Below are 23,380 nucleotides of genomic sequence, written 5' to 3' on the forward strand. Positions count from 1 at the left end.
CTTAGTTAAAAATAAAGCCACGTTAATAACCAAGAGCAACTGCCCGTGAGGAGCAAGCCAGGCGTGACCATGCGTGCCACTGGTGGGGAAGGGACAGCGGCTGGTCCCTTACTGGGCGGAACTGGGGCACAGAAAGCACGACTCCGGCGTGAGCTGCACCCTCCCTCCTTCCTCCAGAGCCAGCAGAAGCAGTGCATAATTCCCTGTTCTCCGGGGAGCTTCAGGGAGGGACTAGTGCTGTGGAACTGAGCAAGCGGAGCCTGTGCAGGAGACACCGAGCACATCGGCCACGGCCGCCCTCACCCCGTGCCCGGTCGGGGAGGCAGGGGCTGATTACAAGTTTAATCACATTTTTAGGCTCAGGCATAACCTGGGAGCTGGGGCTCATCTCCTGCAGCAGTGATGCTTTTCCTCCAGTAGGTAATTCCTCCGCTCACTTCATCCACTCCCATGCGGCAGCACGTGGGTGCACCCCGCGGGCCAGCACCACACGTTATGGGTGCCTCTCAGGCCACGCAGCAGCAGATATTTGATATTTGTGCCATCTTCACACCTGCTGCAAGCAGCCTCCAGGGCATGCCCGCTTCGACGGGCACCGCTTTGGAGTGTGATCAATCCTGCAGCCTGCAGGGCAGCTCAGACAAAGCCTGCCTTTGCTTTCCTCTTGTGCAATACTGATTAATGGGCAAAATGTCTTTTTTTTTTTTTTTTTTTTGACCAGCAGAGTGATGCCTGGCAGCCCGCAATTAACCATTACCCTGCTCCCAATGCCTGGATCGTGCTCTGCTCCCCTTGCTGCAGCTGAGCAGTCACCCTGTTACCGCCCTGTTAAAATTCAAACCGCGGTGTGCTAGGAGCCAGCTGGCGGTGACATTCATTCAGTGCCAGTGGGAATCGCCTCACCTCGCTGCCTGAGCACCAGGAAGGTGTCTGGAAGGACGGCCACAGCCACGGCCTGGGCTGGGTGCTCCTGAGGAAAGCCCAGCAGGGACCCCCCGGAGGGTGAAGGGAGCGGCAGGATGGAGTGCAGGCAGTTACAGATGATGCTCACCCTATAATTACAGCCAAACTCCAATGCAGTGAATGCTGCTGTGTCCTTCAGAGCGACCAGAAACACCCGCTCAGCTGCGGTTTTGCAGCCCCGTGCCTGCAGAGGGGCAGAGGAGGCACTAACGTGGTTTGCAGCTGGTTGTACGTTCGCTCTGTTCTGCACAGCCGAGGCCCCGAGGTGAGCAGAGCATCTCCAGCGCGCCCAGGCTTTGGGCTGCTGGCAGGGGAAAATCGCATTAGGGTGATATTAATTGCCTTAGTGTATGTAGTGTGACGGCTTACCCTGAGCTGGCAGAGCCAAAGCAGTGCGTGAGGTCAGGGGAAGCCAAAGCTTCACTTCTAACCAAGGCGGGGTTTTGCACTGCTGTTTTGCACTGCTGTTTTGCTGCGAGGGTGGTCAGACAGGGGAACAGGCAGCCCAGGCTGTGCAGACTCCATCCTCGGGGACATCACATCCCAACCAGACACAGCCCGGAGCCTCCAGTGCCGGCCCCCTGCACAGCGCCTTGGCCAGGTGCCCCCGGGGGGCTCCGGTCCGGAGCTTCGGCCTCTGTGGCCACGAGCCCCCTTTTCTGGCTGTGCTGTGGCTCCGCTCCCCGTCCTGCTCCCCGTGACACAGGACGTGCCCTGCGCCTCCCCGCTGCAGCACGACGCCGACTAAGGGATGGGAACAGCCGCCGTGGTTTCCTCCGGCAGATCTCCCCGGATTTAATAACCCAGACGTTACCGGCTTCTTCATTTAACCAGAGCCATCTCCTCTCGCTTCCGAGTCGCTGTGCTTGCCTCCAACTGCAGCTCCTCCAATTACACACCTGCGCTGAAAAACACCTCGCAAACATTTCTCCTAATTCCTAGAAGCTGCCCTGGAGATAGAGTCAGGTCTGATCCAGCAACAGGGCTTTGAAATGAAATCCAAAGTTCCCGGCAATCTCTAAGTGGATTTTTTTTTCTTTTTGAAAAGTTCTTTTTTTGGCTATGTCACATTGTTCAGCCCATGGGAATTTTTATCTGGCCCTTTCCTACTATTTTAGGCGTGGGGGCAGAAAAGTCCCATGGAGTGCTCCAGAAGGGATCCCAAAGCCCTGCAGCAGTCGGCTTCCCTACAGACCCTGCTCCCCAAAAGCCCTTGTAAGAAAATCACTAGAAAGAGAAAAGCACCAAAGCTTTTGGGTCCATATGAAGTGCTTTGGGGTCACTTTGGTTCTGGCTGCACCAGAGCCCCTCTGTGTTCTTCCCCAGGGAGCTTTCTTCAAAGAGGCGTTTAGCTGCCAAAAGTGTAGCTGACAATTTCTAACTTTCCTTTATTTGTTTACACCTGAGATACTGACACTGTCTGGCGGGCCTTTTGGCTTAACTTATTCTGCAGATTATGGAGAGAAACTTAGAGCAAAGTTTCAGGAAGCTGCTCAAAAATGCAAAGTTTCCTCATCTCTGGGAGCTTTTTCTTGTTGTTTTTCTGGTGCCTTGGCACCACTCACTCGGGGTGATTCATTTATTTTCTCTCTTCTGTTAGTCAAACACGAAATACTAATGACTTTTGTTGCAAGAGAGGCATTTGTACTCCAGAAATGCAATGAGTAGGAGCTGCACTGGAGCATTATTGGTGGCCGTGGCTCTGCTCGAGCGCTGCCCCCAGGAGAGGGAGCTTCTCATTGGATTTAAAATGCAGTTCGCATCGCTCCCGGGGCTGTTCCTTTTCCGTTGTTTCATGAGTCTTCCCTATTGTTGGGCTGCTACTGGAAAAGCCGTGCAAGCCACCGCGAGGCTGTTCACCCCTGTGCCAAAGACAGACGTGACATCAGCCCCTGGGCAAAGTTCCCCACGTGCAGGCACCGTGCCCAGGGCTGTGCGGCATCCAGGGGGGTGGCACGGACAGACGGACACCGACTGTCTGACCCCTGGGGTGACCTGAGGCCGCAGGAGAGCAGCCCGGAGCCCAGGCACTGCTGGTGGTGCTGAGCATCCCTGGCCACCAGCCTGACACCTGCGAACCTGCCACATGGCCCCGAGGTGCGGAGCAGGGCTCCTGCCTGGTGTTGTCGGCCGGTCGCAGTCCTGGCTCCCTGTGCTGCCTGCCTCTGCTGTGGGCAAGCGTCAGATCAGGCTCCTCTCAGTGAATGTCACTCAATGCCCTCTGCCGAGGGTCTCCTTCCGTCGCAGGGACTGCTGCAAGTCAAATCCTCCCTCGTTTCCTCCAGCCCTGTCCTCCAGGAGGAACTGCATCCTTTGCTGGCACCTGGCTTGTGATGAACTTGCTCAGCCAAGGGCTGCAAGAGCTGGTGACCAGAGGTGTGGTGTGCTGCCAGACGTGCTCGTGTCAGAGCAAGGTGCTCAAACCCAGGCTGAACCCCGTCCCTGGAGGAGACCCAAAGAAGCCGGAGGAGCCCGAGGACAGTTAACCCCACACCTGCAACAACCACAGCATCCTGGACTGACGTTCCTCCCTGGGTAAAAACATGAGTGTAAACCCAAAATCTTTCAGAAAACTTATTCCCCCCCCCACCTCGGACTGACCCATTTTCCACTCAAAATGAGCTCTGTGGGAAATTCCCACCCAGCCCCAAGCAAAACCCTACGAGAGCAGGGAAGTACACGCAGCTCCTGGGCTCTGCCAAGCTGGGGCAGCCTCAGTTCCCCGTTACAAAACGTCCCCCCCGGTCACTGCAGCACTGAGCAAGGCAGCCCCAAGAAGAGCAATGACCTGGCGATGGGCTGGGGGCTTTGCCGGGGAGGTGCCAGGCCTCTGCACCGTGTCCACGCTGCCCTGCAGCCCGCCCGGCCCCGCATTGCGACACGGAGCCCCGGGTCTCACCTGGCCGGGGGGAAGCAGCGTTTCCGTGTCACTGACCCTGGGGACAGCCCCGGGGACACGGGGAGGGCTGTGCCTATATAGGGTGCCGGGAAGGGTGCAGGAGGCAGAGCTGGGCTCCTCGCTGCTCACTCCTGATTCTTCCCTAGGAGGGAATTTCCTGATTTTCTCCTTGCTCGGCAGCACTGGGTGAGGATGGAAGCTGGGGTGGCCGGGGTGCTGCTGACCGTCCTCCTCCTCCTCCTCTCCATCCTCTGCCTCCTGGTGCGGAGCAGCGACAGGAGGAGCAGCCGGCTGCCTCCGGGACCTGCCCCGTGGCCCATTCTGGGCAACCTGTGGCAAAAAGACGTCCTGCCGCTTCACCAGAGCTACGAGAAGGTAAGAGAGCAGCTCGCAGCTCCCTGCTGCCCCCGCCAAAAGCATCCACGTCCCACGCCAAACCAAAGGGGGTCACACAGGTGACCGCTTTCCCCCCTTTCTTTTCTCTCTTTTCTTTTCTCTTTCCTCTTCTTTCCCTTTCCTGCTCTGCCAGACGAGCCAAAATCCCCGCGTTTTTGAGCACAACCAGCACCGCTCTCTGGCTTTCTGCTCCGCTGGCAGGCCCCACGCAGTGACCCTAATCCTCCGGCTGAGCCGTGCCGCTGCCCCTTCCAGCACCGCTCCGCTGCGTGCGGGGACAATGCTCGGAGGTGGGACACGAAGCAAGGAAGGGCTGAGGGCTGCAGCCTCGCTCACGGCCGCTTTCCCCCCGTCCCCAGCTCAGCCGCAGGTACGGCCCCGTCTTCACCGTCTGGCTGGGCCGCACGCCGGCGGTGGTGCTCTGCGGGTACGGGGCGGTGAAGGATGCTCTGCTGGGCCACGCCGAGGAGTTCGGAGGCAGACCTGAAATCCCCCTCATGGCGCACCTGTCGAACGACTACGGTGGGTGGCTGGGCTTGTGCACGCTTCGTTGTCCGCTGGGTGGGCAGAAGGCCCCGACGGCAGCTGGCTGTGCCGTGGGGAGGGAGGGACTCAGCACCCTGCACCTCTCATTTCCACTTCCCACCCTGAAAACCCCTCCATCTATTAGTTCTCTTGTCTGAGGACAGTATTAATTCCTGCTAGCCATCAGTACAGGCTTCCAGCTTTGTTCTGAGATCCTCAGCCTTTCAAGGATGCTGTGCACACCAGGGATGTCCCTACTGTAGCACGCGACGGCTCCTCGGGTGGGCTGAGAGCAGAGGGTCTCGGAGCAGCCACGGGGCAGGCAGACGAGCCATCTCCATCGCCTCCCCCCAGGTATCATCACCAAGAACGAGAAGAAGTGGCGGGAGCTGCGGAGGTTCACGCTCAGCACCCTGCGGGACTTCGGGATGGGGAAGAGCTCCATGTCGCAGCAGGTGCAGCAGGAGGCCCAGCACCTCGTGGAGCTGCTGGCAAGCCTCGAAGGTGACGTGGGTCCTGCCTGCCCCGGGGGACACGCAACACGGGACAGGGGTGGTCCCCGGGGCTGCGTGCAGTGGCTGGTGTGGGTGATCCTCACGGAGGGACTTGGTCCCATCGGGACGGTCGCGGCTCAGAGATAAGGGTGGGAGATCCTGCTCCTGAACTGGTGCACGTGGTGGGGGACCACCGAGGAACATTTCATGACAAAAGAACAGAAATAGGAAACTAAATTTCTGAGAATACACGAATACCAGTGCCCTGGTGCCACGGGGTTTATCGGGGTGATGTGCTGCTCTCCGACAAAGCCAAACTTCTTCCCCCTCCTCCTCTGGCTCTTGCTGATCGTAGGCAAGAGCAGGGCAGGTGGAGGCTGGGCGTGAAGCACGGTGCTGTCCCTGCAGCCCCTGAGCCCCTGGGGTACAGCAGTGGGAGCCCACAGCGCCTGGGGGTGTCTCTGCCTCCCTCCCCCCAGCTCCGAGCAGGGATTTAGGATCAGGCAGGCAGGCTGAGCAGCCCACGGCTCCGCTGCTGTGAGACCCAGCAGTCACCCAGGGCTCAGAAATACGAGAAAGCGCTCGAAGGGCACTTTCTATGTCAGAGCAGATAAACAGCTGTTGACTTTCCGACGTCTTTCTGGCCCCTTCTGTCGCTGCAGGAGAAGCCTTTGAGCCCACGATGGTGTTCAGGCACGCAGTGGCCAACGTGATCTGTTCCGTCATCTTCGGGAGCCACTTCAGCTACAGCGACACAGCCTTTCTGAAGCTGCTGGACATGGTTGGGAATTTTGTCAGCTTCTTCGTTTCCCCCATTGCCATAGTACGTGCCCCTGCTGTGCCCAGCAGCCGAGGGATGCTCCTCGGCTTTGGGCTGTCTTGGATGGGGCAGAGGGAATGTGTGGGGGGCTCCGGCCAGGCACCGAGCCCTCCTGTGCCTCTCTGGCTGCAGGTCTACAACATCTTCCCCAGCGTCCTACTCCGCCTGCCGGGGCCGCACAGGAAAGTCCTGGCCAAGTGCGAGAACCTGAAGGGCTACATCCGAGAGCAGGTTGAGCAGCACAGGCAGACACTGGACCCCAGCTCCCCCCGGGACTACATCGACTGCTTCCTTATGAAAGCAGAAAAGGTAGAGCTGGTGCAAAGGGTTGTGATGTCGGAGGCAGTTCCCAGGGGGGCTTAACCCCTGGTGACAGCCCAAGGGAGGCCCCCAGGGTTGGTGCCAGGGCTCATTTCAGCTCCTCCCCGGCCCTCCGTGCCTGCCTGGGGCCAAGGGTTGTGCTCTGGAGCTGGGAAAATCACCCGGACTGGACTGAATTCCCTCCCTGTTGCACCCTTGCAGGAGAGGAGCAGCGTGGAGAAAATGTACAGTGACGAGGACTTGGTCATGTCAGTATTCGACCTCTTCGGTGCTGGGACGGTGACCACCAGCAACACCCTGGTCTTCTTCATCTTGGCGCTGGCAAAGTTCCCCCACATTCAAGGTAAGGGCAGCAAAACGCAGCTGTTCCGTGCACAGTGCAAGCAGGGGGCAGGCAGAGCCCCAGCCCACCTGGGGAGAGATCAAAATCGCCCAAAAACTTGGTGTGGCCACCCAAACTGAGAGCCATTAGGGCAGATGCAGGCAGACAGGGGGCTCTGGGCACCAGCTCCCGGTGCCTGCCGGCCTCCCCTCTCCTCCCCGTCCCTGCCTGCGGGGATGGCCTGGGCTGGCCCACAAGAAGCCTCGATCCCACCTGACCCTGGCAGCTATGCAGACAGAGACCCTAATTCTGGTCCCTACAAGGGGTCACTCCAGCCTCCTCCCCCTCTGCCAGCTTGTCCTTTAGCCCTAGTGTGAGGCCAGGGAGAAATCAGCAGGGGCCTTGCAGGGGAAGCACCGCAGCTCTGCACCTCCTTTATCCCCAGCCAAGGTCCAGGAGGAGATCGACGCGGTGGTGGGCCCCGGCCGCGCGCCCCGCATGGAGGACAAGCTGAGGATGCCCTACACCAACGCAGCGATCCACGAGCTGCAGCGCATCCAGCGGGCCGGCATCGAGAACTTCCCTCGCATGACGACGCGGGACGTGAAGTTCAGGGGCCACACCATCCCCAAGGTGCCACGGTGACCCTGGGTGCTCTGCACCTCCGTGGGGGGACGGCAGTGGGGCTGGAATGAGATTTGCCCTTGTGCCAGCTCCCCCCCGGGGGGACGCCTCCCTCCTTCGGGCTTTGTGCAATGAGAGGGCTCTGAGACCTCGCTGGGAATAACTCCAGGGCTAATTTCCTTCTCATGGGCGTGACCCGTCCGCACTGTGCCTGCACAGTTTGTAGGGCAGAGCCATCACTCGGGGCTGTTTCCAGCTGTGGGATGTGGGTGGGCACTGGGGAGCACCCCTGCACCCCAGCTGCTCCTCGCTGCGCACTCAGCTCGGCAGAGCCCTGTGCTGCGGTGCTGACGTCCCTCCTCTCCCATTCCTTCTCCTGCAGGACACAGCCATTATTCCGCTGTTTTCTTCAGTGCACATGGACCCAACCCAGTGGGAGAACCCCAAAGAAGTTGACCCAGGCCACTTCTTGGATGAGAAGGGCAACTTCAGGAAGTGCGAGGCCTTCATGGCTTTTTCAGCAGGTGAATGCTGCTGCGGTGCCTGGGTCTGCTCCGGATGAAAGAGCTGCACCTTGGCTAGCACCCACCTTGATTTGGGCTCCTTACCCATCCCTTTTTCCCCCAAATGCAGCGATTCCCTCAAGCACTGGCCGAAGCCATCAGCCCCTGCTCATTTTCCCACTCTCTGTGCCCCCCAGGGAAGCGGATGTGCCCAGGAGAGGCCCTGGCCCGGATGGAGCTCTTCCTCTTCCTCACGACGCTGCTGCAGAGCTTCACCTTCCAGCTCACCACGGAGTCCAAGGAGACGGATTTATTCACCCTGTGGCGGAAGATAGAGAGGAAGGCGATACCGGGCACGTTCTTCGCCGTACGGCGTACATGCCCTTGAGCGGATGGTCCTGGCAGGGAGGAGGACGGGGCCGTCGCTTCTCCCCAGAGCAGAGCGAGCAGTGCAGACCCGAGCACCACGGCAGCAGCCACAAGCAGGAGGTGGCCTCGAGCTCCTGCTCCTCCAGGAGCCACATCCCAGCCCTGCCACCAGGCCCTGGGCATCCTGGCCCCCTGACCTACCCGTTCCTGTCCCAGTGCCGCCAGGACTGGTTTTCCTCCCCTGCATCTATCGGCTCTGCTTGAACCTCATCTCCTCATGCTGCCCGGAGCTCCCAGAGCTCAGTGGGGCAGCACCTGATTTTGGGGAGGGATTGGAAGCTTCTGCAATAAAAACAGTCATCGTGACTGGGTGTTGGTGTTTGTGTGGACACTCGCGGTGCCTCTTGGTGTAAGGGTGGTGGTGCTCAGCCTTCACTGCCCTTCACAGCACTGCGTGAGCAACCGCAGTGCACGGTGATGAAACCCTTGCGAGCTACCACTTGTCAACCATAACATAAAAGAGGATGAGTGGGGGGGAATGTGCTGTAGGAGAGGGGTGCTGGGCTTGGGAAGCAAAAAGAATTTGCACCAAAGTCACTCCTTTCTTCTTAGGGGGACCCACACTTTTAACTAACCCTACAATGCAATGAAGGATTGAGTTGGCAGCCACCAGGCACACTCTAGTCTTTATTAGGAAACATTGGGACTTTAAAGAAAAGGTATTTTTCTTTAAATCCCTATTCAAGGGAAAAATGAGAGGGTTGCATGCACACCCTGCCCGGGCTCACACACACCACAGAACTGCACAGCCGGGCACCTCGAATGGGTTCTTCAGGCGCTGTGCCGCAGAGTCCCCGGCCAGCCCCAGGAAAGCAGGGCGCTTCCTGCTGCATCCTGGTCCTCCCACCCCAAACCTCCCAGGTACGGGACTTCAGCTGCATATCCGTTCTGGGGGTGTCTTCATCTTTCCCCTCTTCCAACTGTTTTTTTTGTTTGTTTGTTTGTTTTGTTTTTTTGTGTATCCCAGGATGGATTGAGCCAGGAAAACATTCAGTTGGTTATAGCTGATTTGCCAATGTGGCTTTAAACTGCAAATGGATCTTAGTATCTCAGGAATTTACTGCTTGCTTCAGAACATGAACCCCCAGCCTCTGGCTATGGGGCTCCCAGGCAGGCAGCGGAGCTCGAGGAAAATGGTTGCAGCTGGGCAAGGAGCACCTGCTCCCAGTAAAAGGGCTGATTCACAGCCCAGACCTGTTGTGGTTCAGGAGAGTGTGGGAGAGCAGAGCAGATAAGAAAGCCAGCGTGCTGCTGGGTTGTGCCTCTCCGATGGCCTTCACAGCAGTATTTACCTCTGGCAAACAGCCTTGGGTGTGGCCCAGCTCTGTGCAGCTGCGATCTCATTTCAGGGATTTTTGGAAGAAAGTAGCAGAGCAGGGCAAGCTCCCAGGAAGGGGGCTAGGTTTACTGCAGAGGGGCAGGGACCAGTGTAGGGGTGTTTTTTGGGGGTCTCAGGACTGGCTTTGGTGGGCTTTGCCTTGCTGGGGTGCTCCTGCAGGGAGAGGGGGTGGCAGGAGACCTACTGTGGGGAGATGTGACTGCTTGCTCTGGCACAGGTGAGGTCAGGGGTGGGTGCTGCTTGGAGGTGCCAAGGGCTTCTTCCACCCCAGGGTAGCACTTCTGCAGGGTGAGGGGTGCTGCCGTTCCCAGTGGATGCAAAAATAAAAAGTAATTATTTCCCAGGTAGCGCTGTAAAAGGAGCATTTCTGTGCACGAGGGAGGGAAATGTCCCTCTGTAGGTGGGGTTGTGATCTCTGCAGCAGGGGGCTCCAGGCTTCGGTTGAGACCAGCAAGCACGCAGAGGCACCCGTTGCTGTGCTCAGTGCTGGTGACAAGTGGTGGATTTGCTGCAGGTGGCTCTGCTGCAGGAAAACAACCTGCACTGGGGAACTGCTGAGGCTGGGCTCTTTGTTCCTCCAAGGAGTCACGGTAAAATCCTGCACAGTGAACGTGACCACAGCGGTGGTTGTGGGATGGTGACCCCAAGAACACTGTCTCCACAGGGCACATTTGCTCTGCATGCACCAGGCCTGAAGCCCCTCCAGGACTTGCTGTCTGGTCACAAGCATTGTGTGCCCGGCCCATGGGGCCTCCTGCCCGCGGTAAGTGGGAGAGCTGGGGGGTGCAGGGAGAGCCCCTGGGTGTGAGGGGCTCCCTGTGCCTCCATCCCTGTGGAGTGAGCCCCCGGAGAGGCGCAGCGCTGTGCTGCCTGCTCTGTGCAGCTCAGCCCTCCTGCCTTCCTACCTCAGCCCTCCCACCTTCTCCCAAACAATGGATGCAACGGCTTTTATTCTGCGTGTGTTTTTAACTCATGGGATCGTTAAATGAAGTCTTCCTTCAACCTGGGGAAGCTTGGTAACGTGGTTTTGGCCCAACGAAACGCCTTTACACAGCCGCTTCCCAAACACCCCCTGGATCCCTTCTGCCCACCCCGTGCTTGGTGTCGGTGGCGCTTCAGCGTGTGCTAAAACCAAAGAGGAACCAGACCCCAGGCGGCACCCAGGGCCTGTCCCCTCCCTCCTGACACCCGTTTGCGCCCCTTGGCAGCCGAGGGGGGGGCTTCAGGGCCCCCCACCGCGTTCCCTGGAGCCGGGCAGGGAAGCGCCGGGGCCGGGCCCCCCCCCGCGGCCTGCGGGGCCGGGAGGCGGCGGCGGTCGCCTGGCAGCCGCGGCGGGGCCGCCCGAGATGGCGGCGGCGCGGCGGGGGGGGGGCCGCGGCCCGGCCCGGCCTCGGCAGCGGGGCCCCGCGGGTGAGCGAGGCCCGGAGCCGCTGCGGGGGGACGGGGCCGGCCCCTGGGAGCCGCCCCGGTCCCCTCGGTTGGCAGCGGGCGGGGTTGGGGTGGGGGGCTCCGAGGTGGGCGCCGGGCAGCCCCCTCGGTGCTGCTCTCCCCTCTCCGGCCGCTAGTAGCAGCCCGGGTACCACAGCCCTTGGTGTGGCTTTGTTTGCCTCACACCGCTAGCACCGTGTTTTTGGGGTCTCTGATCCTTCCAGCTGCGGGCTGTGAGGGGGTGAAGCTGTGGGGAGAAACCCCAGGGCCAGAGGGGGCTCAGGGCTGGCGGCTGCCCCCAGCTCGTCGTCCTGGGTGGTCGCCTGCGGGAGGAGGACCCCAGCCTGCGGTGGGGAGTGGGAGATGGGAAAACCTCCCAGGAGGAATTGCTGTGGGCAGCACGTCTCGGGAGGGGTGGTTGTGAGTTGAATGTTCTAAGGCATGATAACCGTGCTAAAGAAAGCACTGAAGGGGCTAAATCTGCGTAGGTAGAAGGGATGGAATGAATAATACTGTGTGATTTACCTATTAGATGCTTAATATGCTACTCTAACTTCTGCAGTCCCCTAATTCACCTCTATGCCTACTGTGACTGCAAGGTTCTGCTCTATGCTGCTTTATTCCAGAGGAAGAAGGTACAGACGGATCATCTCCTGAATCCCCAAGAAGCTGCAGAAACGGCAGTTGTCCTCAGTCTGGCTCCCTGATGCCACTTCCACTACAGCCTGCTGGCACTTCTGCACACCATGAAAGTCAAAGTGCATCCACAGGAATTGGCCAGCTTGGTACTGCAGGTACCACTGATTATTTTGGAGGGTGGAGAAAAAAGCATGGCAACACTTTTCTGGAAAGTTCAGAGAAGTGACATGCAGAAGGAGGTGGTCTTTCAGCAAAGACCATGCTCCCAGAGATAAGGAAAGATGGTGTGCCTCCTTTTGCCCACTGAGGACAGCAAGGTCTTCGCTTAGGTTTAAGGTGTTCCATCAGCACAAGCTGAATTCTACAGCCTAGCACTGTGTATGGTGCTGCACCTAAAAACAGGGACAGCTGTACACTATGGGGAGCTGCAGGTTGGCAAAGATGCTAGTGGTGGATGTGGACACGAGAAAAAACTAGCAGTAGGATGAAGGGCATTAGCTGTATTCGCCTTTCCATCATCTTGGGGACAACAGAAATTTCCTGCTGCACTGTCATGATAAAAATCCTATTTTTATTAGAGGAAATCTAACAGCTAAAGGAAGAGTCTTCCACTCTCCTCAGAAAAAAAAATCCATGTCCTTGGCATAAGGCTGTTTTGATATTCTCCCTTAAGTCTAGGACAGACACCTTCCTGTGCTGATGACTGCTGTAGCAGAGGTGGAAGAGGGGAAATATCTCATTTGTAAGGAGAAAACTGTTGCACTGTATTCCTACCAACAGTACAGTTAGTGGCCACTGAAGCTCAAGCACTTATAAGGCTGTCAATTCTGCTGTGTTCTAGGTCATCAAATGCCAGCAGTGTGCTTCTGGCCCCGAAACACCAAGTGCCTCATCCAGGAGGGCCTGAATGCAGCACCTGCCTCACCTCCTGAATCCTTAGCCCATGGAGATGTCACCGTGCCTCCTGCATCGCTCCAGTCACTCTCTCATGTCAAGTACAAGGACTTCATTCGCTGCCTGCCAGTTTACCTCTCCCAGTACATCCTGGGTAAAACTTCCCTAATTTTCCAAGGATGGTTTCCCCTAAGGGTCACAGATGACCTCTGACATGGGTAGGGGTTCACTACTCTGTCCTCTTAATTTCTCAGGGCTTTTGGATCAAAAATCCCTTAAAGCTTGTGCTGCTGTGAGTAGATACTGGGCTTTTCTGGTGAAAGAAGTCGAGAGGGAGCTTGTATGTCAAGGCTTAGTGCAGGAGGAGATCCGGTATTTGCAGGTATGGTGCCTGGACTTCTGCCATTACTACACAATTTTTTTTTTGCTCTTGTTGCTCAGACCATTAGATGGAGGTGCCTTTTTGGGAGGCTACCTCCCAGCTTCGCCCTGTTCCTCCTTCTTCCATCTGCAAAACTAGGCTAGATGTTCATACGGCCACAAGCACAACAGAATAGCCTTTACTGACCTTTAGGGAGCCTGCCACTGTAAAAAAATGATCAAAATCAAGAATTCTTAATCAAGTAAACCAAGTTTGGTCACAAATGCCAATATTGGACTTACAGGAACAAGTGGAGATTGTTCTAGCTGCCGTAGGGACTCATTGTAGCTCTGCCCAATGAGCTTTATTTGCTCCACATGGAAGAAGGAAATGCCAAGCTTCTTTTTGGGAAGTCAGAGATAGTGGTTGGGATGCAGTAAAGCAAAGCTGGGAAGAAAGGTTTGCCCTGGTTAGTATAGACCTGTCACAGACAAAGCAAGAGTAAAAGTAAAGTCCATGTGTGTGGGCTCTGCAGTGACTACGTTGCCTCTGCTGGTTTATTCTAGGGATTGCGCCCTAGGGGAGCAGTTTCCAACTATGCTAAAATAGTCAATGTGACAATTCCCCAATTAAATGAAGAGGGACACATCATTGAAATGAAACGCCACAGCTGTGAAGGTAAAACAAAGGTATGTTGGAGGTGGTTTGCCTTTCATGGCTTTTCACATCTCAGCATTTGGGGAGGAAGGAGGACATGGTGGTCTTGGAAGATAGGACTGTGAATTTGGACTTAGTTTGCTCTTCTGGTTTGCACAGTTGCAAGCAGTTCATAAGCACCAATGCATGCTCAGCCCCTTCTCGCACAGGAGGGAGCCACCATCTATGCCCAGAAGGAAATTCTGCCTTGTCCTAATGCTGCCCCCCATGGCACTGGCAAGGCTGGGCACAGGGATGTAGCCTTTATCCCAGAAGATAAAGAGTGCAGGTGTCTAGGCTTCCACTACTGCCACTGAGCAAGGCAAGGATAACAACCCTTGTTTCTGTGCTAACCAGGGAGTTCCTGCACGCTGGGTGTTCCTTACTGACACTTTTTATCTCTATTGGTCTTGTTGGGGAGCAAGCAGTGGATGATATGGCTAATGCTGTGGAGTAATGCTGTATTCCCCTTCACCCTGCGTAATACTTCCCTATTTCTCTTTCCATCAGGAGAAAGAGGAGGAGGAAGAGGACAATCTGCAGGCAGCCTATCATGATCTGCAAACTGACACGATCCAGCTGGAAGAGAGGAATGTTTTCTGTGGCTCCTACAATATTCGTGTCCTCACTGACCGGTACGCAGGCTGTGCCCGGCTGCTTTCTGCACTACCCCTGTAGAGCCAAACATTGGCTTCTGAAATCTTGTCCTGTTCCTTGCAATCCTTTTGTGGGCATGTATGGCTGGAGGAGGGTCTCAGTGTCATTGATGAGCAACCCTCAGTATCAAATCCATTTTTTATAAAGATATTAAGGTCAGTCACTTTTGATGGTGCAAGGATTAGGATCTATGGAGTATCACAAGGGATACGGGGCTGGGAGGAGCCCCTGCCCTTCTTAAAGCTTACCCTCCAGATACAAACCTGGGTCTGCAGAACTAGGGACCTGGTTGTGGTGCCCTGCAAAGGATCTGCCTCCTGAAGCAGATTGCCCACCAAGTTGCTATTCGAGGACCTCTCAGTATCGAGCCCCTCTAGACCTTGTTAACTGGCGAATGCTCATATCAATCACTGTTTCTTATCCAGATCAGACCAAAACAGAGTAATTCACTACAGCGGTGGAGACTTGGTAGCCATTGGCTCTACAGAGCGAAAAGTGAGGTTTTTTGATACATCAGCAATGAGAGAAGTGCCACCTCTGCTCTCTGGCCATGCTGGAAGCATCAAAGCACTGCTCCTTGATGAGAAGAAGGGGTTTGTTTTTAGTGCAAGCTTCGACCTCAGCATCAGGTGAGCCGCCCTGGGACTGTGCCTCAGCTACCATCCCCATGAAAAATGGAGCTTAACCACCCCAATCTTTATGAATCCTCCTTCCCATCACTTTCATTAGAGTACTACAGAAAGGAAGGCTGATAATGAAACACGTCCCCCATAGAACTACTGTTTTCCAGTTTCACCTGATACTGAATGATAAAATAGGAAGATACTTTCTTATAACCTGTGTATCCCTGTATCTTCAAACACCAGGTATGTGTCTAGTAGGTGCCTGCAGTGAGGTTCTGGCCCTGCTGAGGTCAGTACCAGTTTCTCCATGACACTACAGAAGTCTTGTTGTGCTGAGCAGATCCAGCACCCTGGTACCTCCTGTGTGTTGACACGAGGAGTGGAGATGAGCAGCTGCTACATCTTATTTATCACTGAATCTCAAGAGTGTTGTGATAAGGGGTGAAAAGCTCTACAGCTCTGGCATGGCAAGCGTCCATCTTCCTCAAAGACAACATTTGACAACAAGGGAAAGAGCTGTAGCGATTCAGGCTCTGTCCTGCCTGCCCTTCCCCTCCCCAAGAGGGCTGTTTTTTCAAGTGCATGCTTGAATTCTCAAGAAAAAGTCAACAGAAATCATCTTGGCACCGGCCAGTAAAGAAATAACCTTATCTGTAAAGCTCTGCTTTTGAAGGTTAATTGAAAGTAGCCATGCCAGAGGCGAAATCCAACTACGCATTTCCAGGCAATTTGGAGGTAGAAAAACAAACTAAATGTAAAAATTTAACACTGAGCCTGACCTGATTGTTCTGAATCCCTCATTACCTCAGTGGGCTGTCTCCTGATTTTGACCTGGCATGGATGTGAGATGAGCTGGGCCTCTTAAGTAGGAAATAAGTCATCAATCAAGTTATTAATCACTGGATTCCCTTTCTGGTCCTTACTGTGTAGATGCTGGGATATATACAGTGGTGCTTGCATGAAAATCTTTAATGGTCACTGTGGGACAATCATCTGCTTGGATGTACATGAAAGGAGGCTTGTGTCAGGAGCCAGAGATGGGATGGTGAAAGGTGAGAGCCAAGGGGAGCTGCCCAGACAAGGGCAAATGGCAGCAACAAATGGGCTGAGCACATGGGAGTCGTGGGGTGCAGTGTGAGTCTGAAAACAAGTGTATAAATCAGAGGGTGAATTTTAACGTCTTGTATTACTGCTTCCTGAACAATCTAAGCTGGGGACATATGTACACGCAAGGTCCCTGTGTCACAGCAAATGCTTATAACTGTTGCTTTTATTTGGGTTTAATGGCTTTGTGGCTGTAGGGCCAGTCTTGGGAGAGTGGTATCAGCTTGCAGCTTTGCCAAAGGTTGCCTTGTTACTTGCTTACAGATTAAGAATTAAAAGGATGTGCCATCTCAGGGCTTTGTATTTAAGAATTTTGCCATGTAATTGCACTCTTTAAGTCAACACCTGGCTCCAAGCAGAGCTGCAGGTACAAGGTGCAGCTGTAATTCCAGTAGCATCTTTTAATTCATATTGCGCTCAGAAAAAACATACCATTGGGGAAAACTTCTAATATTTCTCCCCTTTAATCCTAACAGTGTGGAACTTGGATAGTGGGGTATGTCTCAAGACTCTAAAACACAACGATGTTGTTTGTGTTGTTAAAATGGATGGGATCCATGTTGTCAGCGGCTGTGACAGAGGGCTGGTGAAAGTCTGGCTTGCTGATACAGGTGCTCTGGTCAAAGTAAGTTTCTTAGGTAGATAACTTTGTGCTAAACTATCAAAAATCATCCGTACTATTTAATCATAGACTTTTTCTTGTTCCAAAGGCTTTCTTAAAGAATAAAAAGACAAAACAGTTTAAGCTAATGAACTGCAGGATTATAGATAAAAGAATAATATTAAAAACTGATTTTCAAACAACTAAATTGTAATCTGGGTTTTGATTTGCCTTGCTTTTAAATGCATTCATTATTTAATCTTTGTAGATGCATCTGTCTGTTCTTGTAGGAACATTCAGAACCTGAGAGGAGAGTGGGAGGGTTTAACTAACAGCTTTTAGGGCTGGAGGTGCCCCTTCCTCCACGGTCAGGGCAGCCCACTCTTTTGGTGTGAACACCCAGTAGATCACAAATATCCCGGTGCACCAACATCTACTGAGCTTATATAATGATGATGGACACTCATCAGCAACAAGCCCAGAATTTTACTTTTAAGGGACTGTCAAAGTAATGCAGTTATCCCCAGGGTATATTGGTATACTGCAGTAACACCTGATAAAGCAACAGTATAGCATATGAGGATGGTATTGAGTGCCGTAAGATCTCTTGGCATGTTTACATCCAGACTGCTGACAGTGTTGCATGTATTTCTTTTACTCTCAGATATTGGAAGGGCACCAAGGCCCAGTGAAGTGCTTGTCCTTTGATCGGTGGCATCTCGTCACAGGAAGCTCTGATGGATACGCCTTGGGATGGAGCATGGTGGGAGACCTTAAGAGGTGCCTAACAGCTTTCCGCCACCCAAAGTAGGTGGCCTACTCTTTCAGCAGTCATCTTAAAAAGTGTCAGGCAATCCATAGTCACAGAGAAAGTTTGTGTCCTAACAACCTAAAATGCAAATACACAGCCACTGGCTCACAAACAGGGGTGACTTAAGACCGTGACAGCGTGTAGTCCAAAACTTCAAGGATCCCGACCTGTAATCAACTGGATGTCATGCTAACTGGTCAAGAAGAGATGCTGTATTCGTTTGCAGTGGCTGCGTTACATGCTGAACCCTACCAATTGTGTATGATGTCATTTTGTAGATCTGTGAAAACTGTAGCATCTTAGTGTTTTCATTCATTTTCCTAGACACGAAAATGAAACTTAAAATGGAATAGATAGCCATAACCACCATGGTTGCTCTGAGGATGCATTGGTTGTTTGTTTGGGTGTGGTCATTTTGGTCATCTTCAAAATTATGAAGAACTTTATTACTAACTTTTTAAATATCTTGATCGCTGCTTTTTTTTTTTGGCTTGTTATGGAGGCAGGCCACTGCATCTCCTGCAAGACGAGGTAGCTGATCTTGTCTCCCTGTGAAGGCATGATGATCATACCAACAGTTGCATGTTGTGTTTTTAGGGAAGTTCTGTCTCTGGAGTTTCTCTATCTCAGAGTTGTCAGTGGCTGTGCTGATGGAAAGATTCGTATATTTAACTACCTGACTGGAAGCTGCCTGAAAGTGTTGATGGCCAGTAGCAGAGGGGAACCAATATCATTCTGTGTTGCAGGAAACAGGTTGGTGACAAAACTTGTAACCAGTCTCTTTACCAAATTATGCTGTAATTTAAGGAATTATGTATTTTTCCTTCTACTCTCTGTCTAACAAATAAGGTTTAAAGGACTCTAATGCTTATGGACCGCTTTGGTAACTAATTTATTCCTATTAAAAATGGTTGAAAATTATTTGTTTAGTCCATTCAGCAGACTATACATTTCTGTTTCTATACTATTTAAGACAAAAACCCAACTGTAAAGCCGCCTTCAGAACCCAAATTTCTGAAGACGTTGAATAATCAGGCCAAGGTCTGACAAAACCTTTTCCTGCCCCCTGATGGAAAATCCTTCCAGGTTCCTTCAGGCCCACACCTCTAAACTAAGGGTGGTTCCCAGCTCCTGTGTAAGTGATAGCTTAAAACAATGGTGTGTTAGTAACACTGTTTTGGTCGCAACTCTCAAACACAGCACTAGGTAGGCTGCCAGGAAGAAAACTAACTCCATCTCATCCAGACCCAGGGCACCCATCTAATTCAGGTTTAAATGTCCCTGATAATATGATACCTACAATTTCTTTTGGCATTACACTGATGTAACTCCACTGTTGGGACACTTTCATCCTAATTATTTCATTAATTTCACTAACTTTCATCCTAATTATTTTTAAATGAAGTTGTTTGTAGAGAGAAATGAGAAGAGCACCACAGAGCTCATGCAGACTGTGAGTTAAAAGTACAGCATCTGATTGATGGGACTAAGTGCTAATGCTTTTCCCTTCCCTAAAGGGGAGTGATTGTTATCTCAGTTCTGTTTAATTACCCTCAGGTTTTGTATTACACACAAGCAAATGGGCCCTTTAGGTAATATCTGCTGTGTTAATGATACCTCTGCTTTGACGAGCTTTCTCTTTCCTTCTCCAGGATGGTGATCAATGCACCCAGTAGCCTGCTGATGTTCCAGTTTGAGGATGTCAGGTGGGACTATACCCTAGCTGCTGACCGAGAGATGGTGCGGAAGGAAAAGCAGGAGGCCTGTCCTCTGAGCAGAGCACTGTCGCATTCCCAGCAAACCAAGTGCCACGTCGTCGGCCAGATGCATCGCCTCGCTCTGCAGACGCGAGATGCTGACCAGCTCATGCAGTCTTGCTTGATCCGCGACCGCCTGCCGAAACACTGTGGAGTGCCTCAAAGTACTACATTCAGCCTTTGCAATGCACCACCTTTGCTTCCTGAAATGCGTTAGAAATAGTTTCAAGTACCCAGCGCCTTCATCCTAATCAATAGTCAGACTTTCCACTTTTTTAAAGTACATTTGGGTAGATTGCATTTCAGCGGTTCTGTTGTTTCTAGGCTTTAGTAAAACCTTTGCACTTTTAGAGAGGTTTGGTATAAATTCAGCACACTTAAGACAATAGTTGTCATTTTTTCAACTAAGTAATGCTTCAATGCTATTATTCATGTTCTTACAGCTGGTGTGCATGGAAACATGCCATTGATTCAGTGCTTGAGTTAGTTATTAAAGTCCCCAGAAAGGCACTGGACGCCTGCATCCAGAATCTGCCATTGCTGGGAAATGCAATTGCACATAAGGAGGCACCTTTTACGTTGTAATATGATGTAGTTTTTAGAAATCAGTAGATACTTAATACAGTACCACAGTTCTCCAGTTCTGTGATCAAACTGTATGTTGCAGATAAACTGATGGGCTGAGAAAGTTGTAATATCATCAAATGCCAGCTGCCTCGATACAGCTGTACTTGGCGCAAGATGTAAAGTTTGCAGAAAGAGGGAATGGAATATTTTAATTTTAGGGGCAAAAATATGGGTTGTGTATACATGCAATTAATACTTTTTAAAAATCAGTGTTTGCTGTCATCTCTGAATTCAAATACTTGTGGATTAGTTCTAACACCTATACCTTCAGAAACTGTGATAAAAGGCAAAGCAGTAACCAGAGGCTTGAAATCTCATCAGTTTTGAAGATATTATTTTTAACACCAGCAAAGCTTAGAGATGATGTATTCTTTTGTTTTCTAGCTCTCTACAATGAACTGAAAAAAACAGCAGCTTGCAAGCAACAGGAGCATTTGCTTGAGAGCACAAGGACTCTCCATGTTCAGGCACAGCAACAGCAGGAGCTTTTCATTCCTGGTAACCAACAGCCCCATGCTTTTGCTTTGGGATGGCCAGTGAGAGCATGTTCAGCAAGGATCCTGGCAGGTGCTGGTAAGAACTTGTCACAGCTAGGTAGGGCAGTTCAGGTAGGTTGCTGGAGTTCAAGAAGTGCTTGGATACTGCTCGCAGATGTAGGGGTTGGTTTCTGGGTGGTTCTGTGTGGAGCCAGGAGTTGGACTCGAGGGTCCTTGTTGGTCCCTTCCAACTCAGGCTATTCTATGATTAGTCTGTTTCGCTGTATTCTGCCTTTCCAAACTGTAACTTAATGTTCTCTGAAATACATTTCCAGATGGCAGAAGCTTCAATTAACCAGGTTAGCCATACAACAAAGCAATGATATACAAACAGCACGACTTTGCTTTGCAATGGGACAAATTAACTGCTATGGTGAGGCTATGCCACTGAGTGCTGTACAATCTTTGTTAAAATCTCCGCTTATCTCTTCGTTGATGGCATAATTACACAATCCATCCCAACAGTGATCACAGGTAATGTCCTTGTGTCCAGTTACGTTCAGTGTCGTTTTGTCTTTGAAAACAGATGGCACATCTGAATATGGCACTCCTGTCTGTGTACCTGAACATCCCGACATGGCAGAAGCCATTCTGCAGCACAAAAAGAAAAAGGACTCATATTATCCAGTGGCCTCTTATAAGTTCCTCTTAACTGTCAACATGCTGCGGAAGAGCTGCAAGTCATCCTTTGCCCGCTCCAGTACAAAGCCTCCTATAGCAACTGGGAAAGCATGGCAAGCTCCGCTGCATCAGCAACGACGCCTTGAAAAAAGGCAAATATACATAACCCCTCTGCAGCACAAAAAGGATCAGACAGCGCGGCTCCAACGTGTGAGATCTCGCAGTGACTCTCTGACTATGAAAAGGATTTCTACACCCTTCGAAACCAAAATGCTGCAGCTCAAACTGAAAAATTCTTTGCATGGACCCACTGTGACTTCCTCCATTCCTGCTCCATGCATTGTACGTCCCAAGACATGTGGTGGTTTGCTACAGGAAAAGAAAGCTCATGGTGGTCACGGTAAAGTCACTCCTCTCCCTGAAGAGCGGGGTCAGCTTAGCAATCCCTGTACAACTTCTGAACTGATCAAATCAACACATGCAAGGATGGCACAAATGAAAAATGAAGCAGTTTACGGGGGAAAGAAGCCCTTCCGTGCATGTGCTGTCCAGACTGACGGTGGGTTCAGGCTTCTGACAGGAAACCAGAAGGAGGCACATGAGGCGTCTACTATAGCTCAGTGTCAGGCAAACCAGGCAAAGCTCTTAGAAGACCATCAAAAAGCATGCAAGAAGGCCTGGTTAAGGAAAACTAAAGGCCTACCCACAGACTCTTTTACTAAGGAGGGGAAGATAGCTGCTCCTGAACTTGGACCTAATACTTTTATCTGAGATAATCGAGTAGTCCAACAAACCACTGGTATCTGGGGCTTCACAAACGTGGCAGCTCCCTTGTGGTGTCCTGCTGAGCCTGCTGTGTCAAGATCCCTGTGGTTTCTAAATAAGTATGAAAGACATCTCTCTTGTAAGTTTTCCTAAGAATCATTATTGGTACCTTCATCTCTTTCTCAAGGTAGTGAATGGAGTGACTCCTGGATAAAACCACACCTGGGTTTTGTCTTGCTAGACCTGTTGTCACTATAAACACAGTGCTGTTGTTGGAAAAACTAATATACAAAAGACATGGCTCAGCTGTTTGAATAGAGATTTTTATTGTTCAAGTTTATATACACTGACTAGAGTTTATAAGCTAAAGAAATACGGGCTTGGAAAATAATTGCTGTGTTTAAAACAAATAGAGGTAGTGGTTTGTATTCCTTTATTTCTGTGGATAAACACCTAAATGTGCATGGTTTCTGCTAATATTCAGGACCTGAACTGGCTTGAGCTGGGAAGACAAAATTTTCCCAGTTGTACAGCTTTGAGCTTTTGGGCCAGTGTACCAGAAGTCTGTTATTTCCTCGCATTAGAAGCTTGGGGCAGGATCCTTCTGCCCGTGGTCATGTCATGGGGTCCTGGTGGCAGCAGTTCTGGTTTGAGGTGAATGTCTGTGGGACCCCCAGGCAGCAGGGTGGTGATTTAAAAACAAACAACAACTAATGTGTTCTCTGACTTCCAGTTCCTGGGCTTTCTGTCAGACCTTGTTAACAGTGACAAATAACAGTAGTTGTACCCCCAAAATTATAATGAACGGGTAAAAAGTACTAAGTGCCAGCCTAAAACTACAAGGATGGCAGAAAGTAATGAAGATGGGTGAGTTGGACTGTTGTAATTGGGTTTGACTGCTGAAATACTTCATGGGCAGGGGGTGAGGGAGGGCAGGAGGTTGGCAATGGGCTGTACTGCAGCGCAGCTGGGCTATGGCACAGGGATTATAATGGTCTGAAGGGGCTTTGCCTGACTGTAGTTCTCAGACTGGAAGCAGCAAGGACCTCACAAGCCACGGGATGGCACTTTCTCACAAGAAATCAGGCATAAGCCCAGCACAGCTGCTGCCAGAGGCCCTTGGGTACAACTCACTTGGAAGAAAACACCTCGTAGAGGCAAAAAACTCACAGAAAGAGTATCTCATAGAAACACAAAGCTTGTGGAAAGGCTGATGCCTTTTTAGTCATGCCAAAGCGAGGAGGATTAGAGCACTGTCATCCTGTTTGGAGCCAGGTCAGCATCTCCCTGTGGGTGCGGGCACTCGGGTGCCCGCAGGGTGCTGCAGCTGGCAGAGGTGGTGTAAAATCGCTGACGATGGCAGGGCTGGACCAGGAATCTCTGTGGTCAGCTTCAGTTCAGCCCAGAGGGTGCGAAGCTGGGCGCTGAGCGCCAGGGATGCCTTTGAAGATGTCGTACACGGTGTGTGGGGTCCCTGCTGGAGGTGGCTACGTGCAGGTTTGTTTCCTTTATTGCAATTCCCGGCTGAGGCCGACCAACCTTTGTGTTCCCGGCCTTTGGGGACCTGGGGGGGGGCACCCGGGGGGTGCTGTGGGCAGGAATGCCGGTGTGCAGGGAGCGGCGTG

At 52.3% G+C, this 23,380-nt stretch overlaps 2 protein-coding genes across 2 annotated transcripts; both read left to right on the forward strand.

Annotated features, from left to right (window-relative positions):
• Window positions 1-4,054: 4,054 nt before the first annotated feature.
• On the forward strand, window positions 4,055-8,255 carry LOC118255579 (cytochrome P450 2C16-like). The gene is made up of 9 exons (XM_035561898.1): window positions 4,055-4,237; window positions 4,618-4,780; window positions 5,138-5,287; window positions 5,940-6,100; window positions 6,230-6,406; window positions 6,620-6,761; window positions 7,186-7,373; window positions 7,747-7,888; window positions 8,065-8,255. Exons 1-9 carry the CDS (start codon window positions 4,055-4,057, stop codon window positions 8,253-8,255), a joined length of 1,497 nt encoding a protein of 498 aa, XP_035417791.1.
• A 2,124-nt stretch (window positions 8,256-10,379) lies between these two features.
• Window positions 10,380-21,761, forward strand: FBXW10B (F-box and WD repeat domain containing 10B). Its single transcript, XM_050714439.1, has 14 exons — window positions 10,380-10,398; window positions 11,690-11,857; window positions 12,544-12,750; window positions 12,851-12,978; window positions 13,524-13,646; window positions 14,164-14,288; window positions 14,736-14,939; window positions 15,864-15,985; window positions 16,514-16,662; window positions 17,303-17,445; window positions 18,047-18,202; window positions 19,102-19,370; window positions 20,218-20,331; window positions 20,896-21,761. Exons 1-14 carry the CDS (start codon window positions 10,380-10,382, stop codon window positions 21,759-21,761), a joined length of 2,793 nt encoding a protein of 930 aa, XP_050570396.1.
• The last annotated feature ends 1,619 nt before the right edge of the window (window positions 21,762-23,380 follow it).

Source organism: Cygnus atratus, chromosome 18 (genome assembly GCF_013377495.2).
Source record: "Cygnus atratus isolate AKBS03 ecotype Queensland, Australia chromosome 18, CAtr_DNAZoo_HiC_assembly, whole genome shotgun sequence".
In the NCBI taxonomy this organism is placed as follows: domain Eukaryota; kingdom Metazoa; phylum Chordata; class Aves; order Anseriformes; family Anatidae; genus Cygnus; species Cygnus atratus.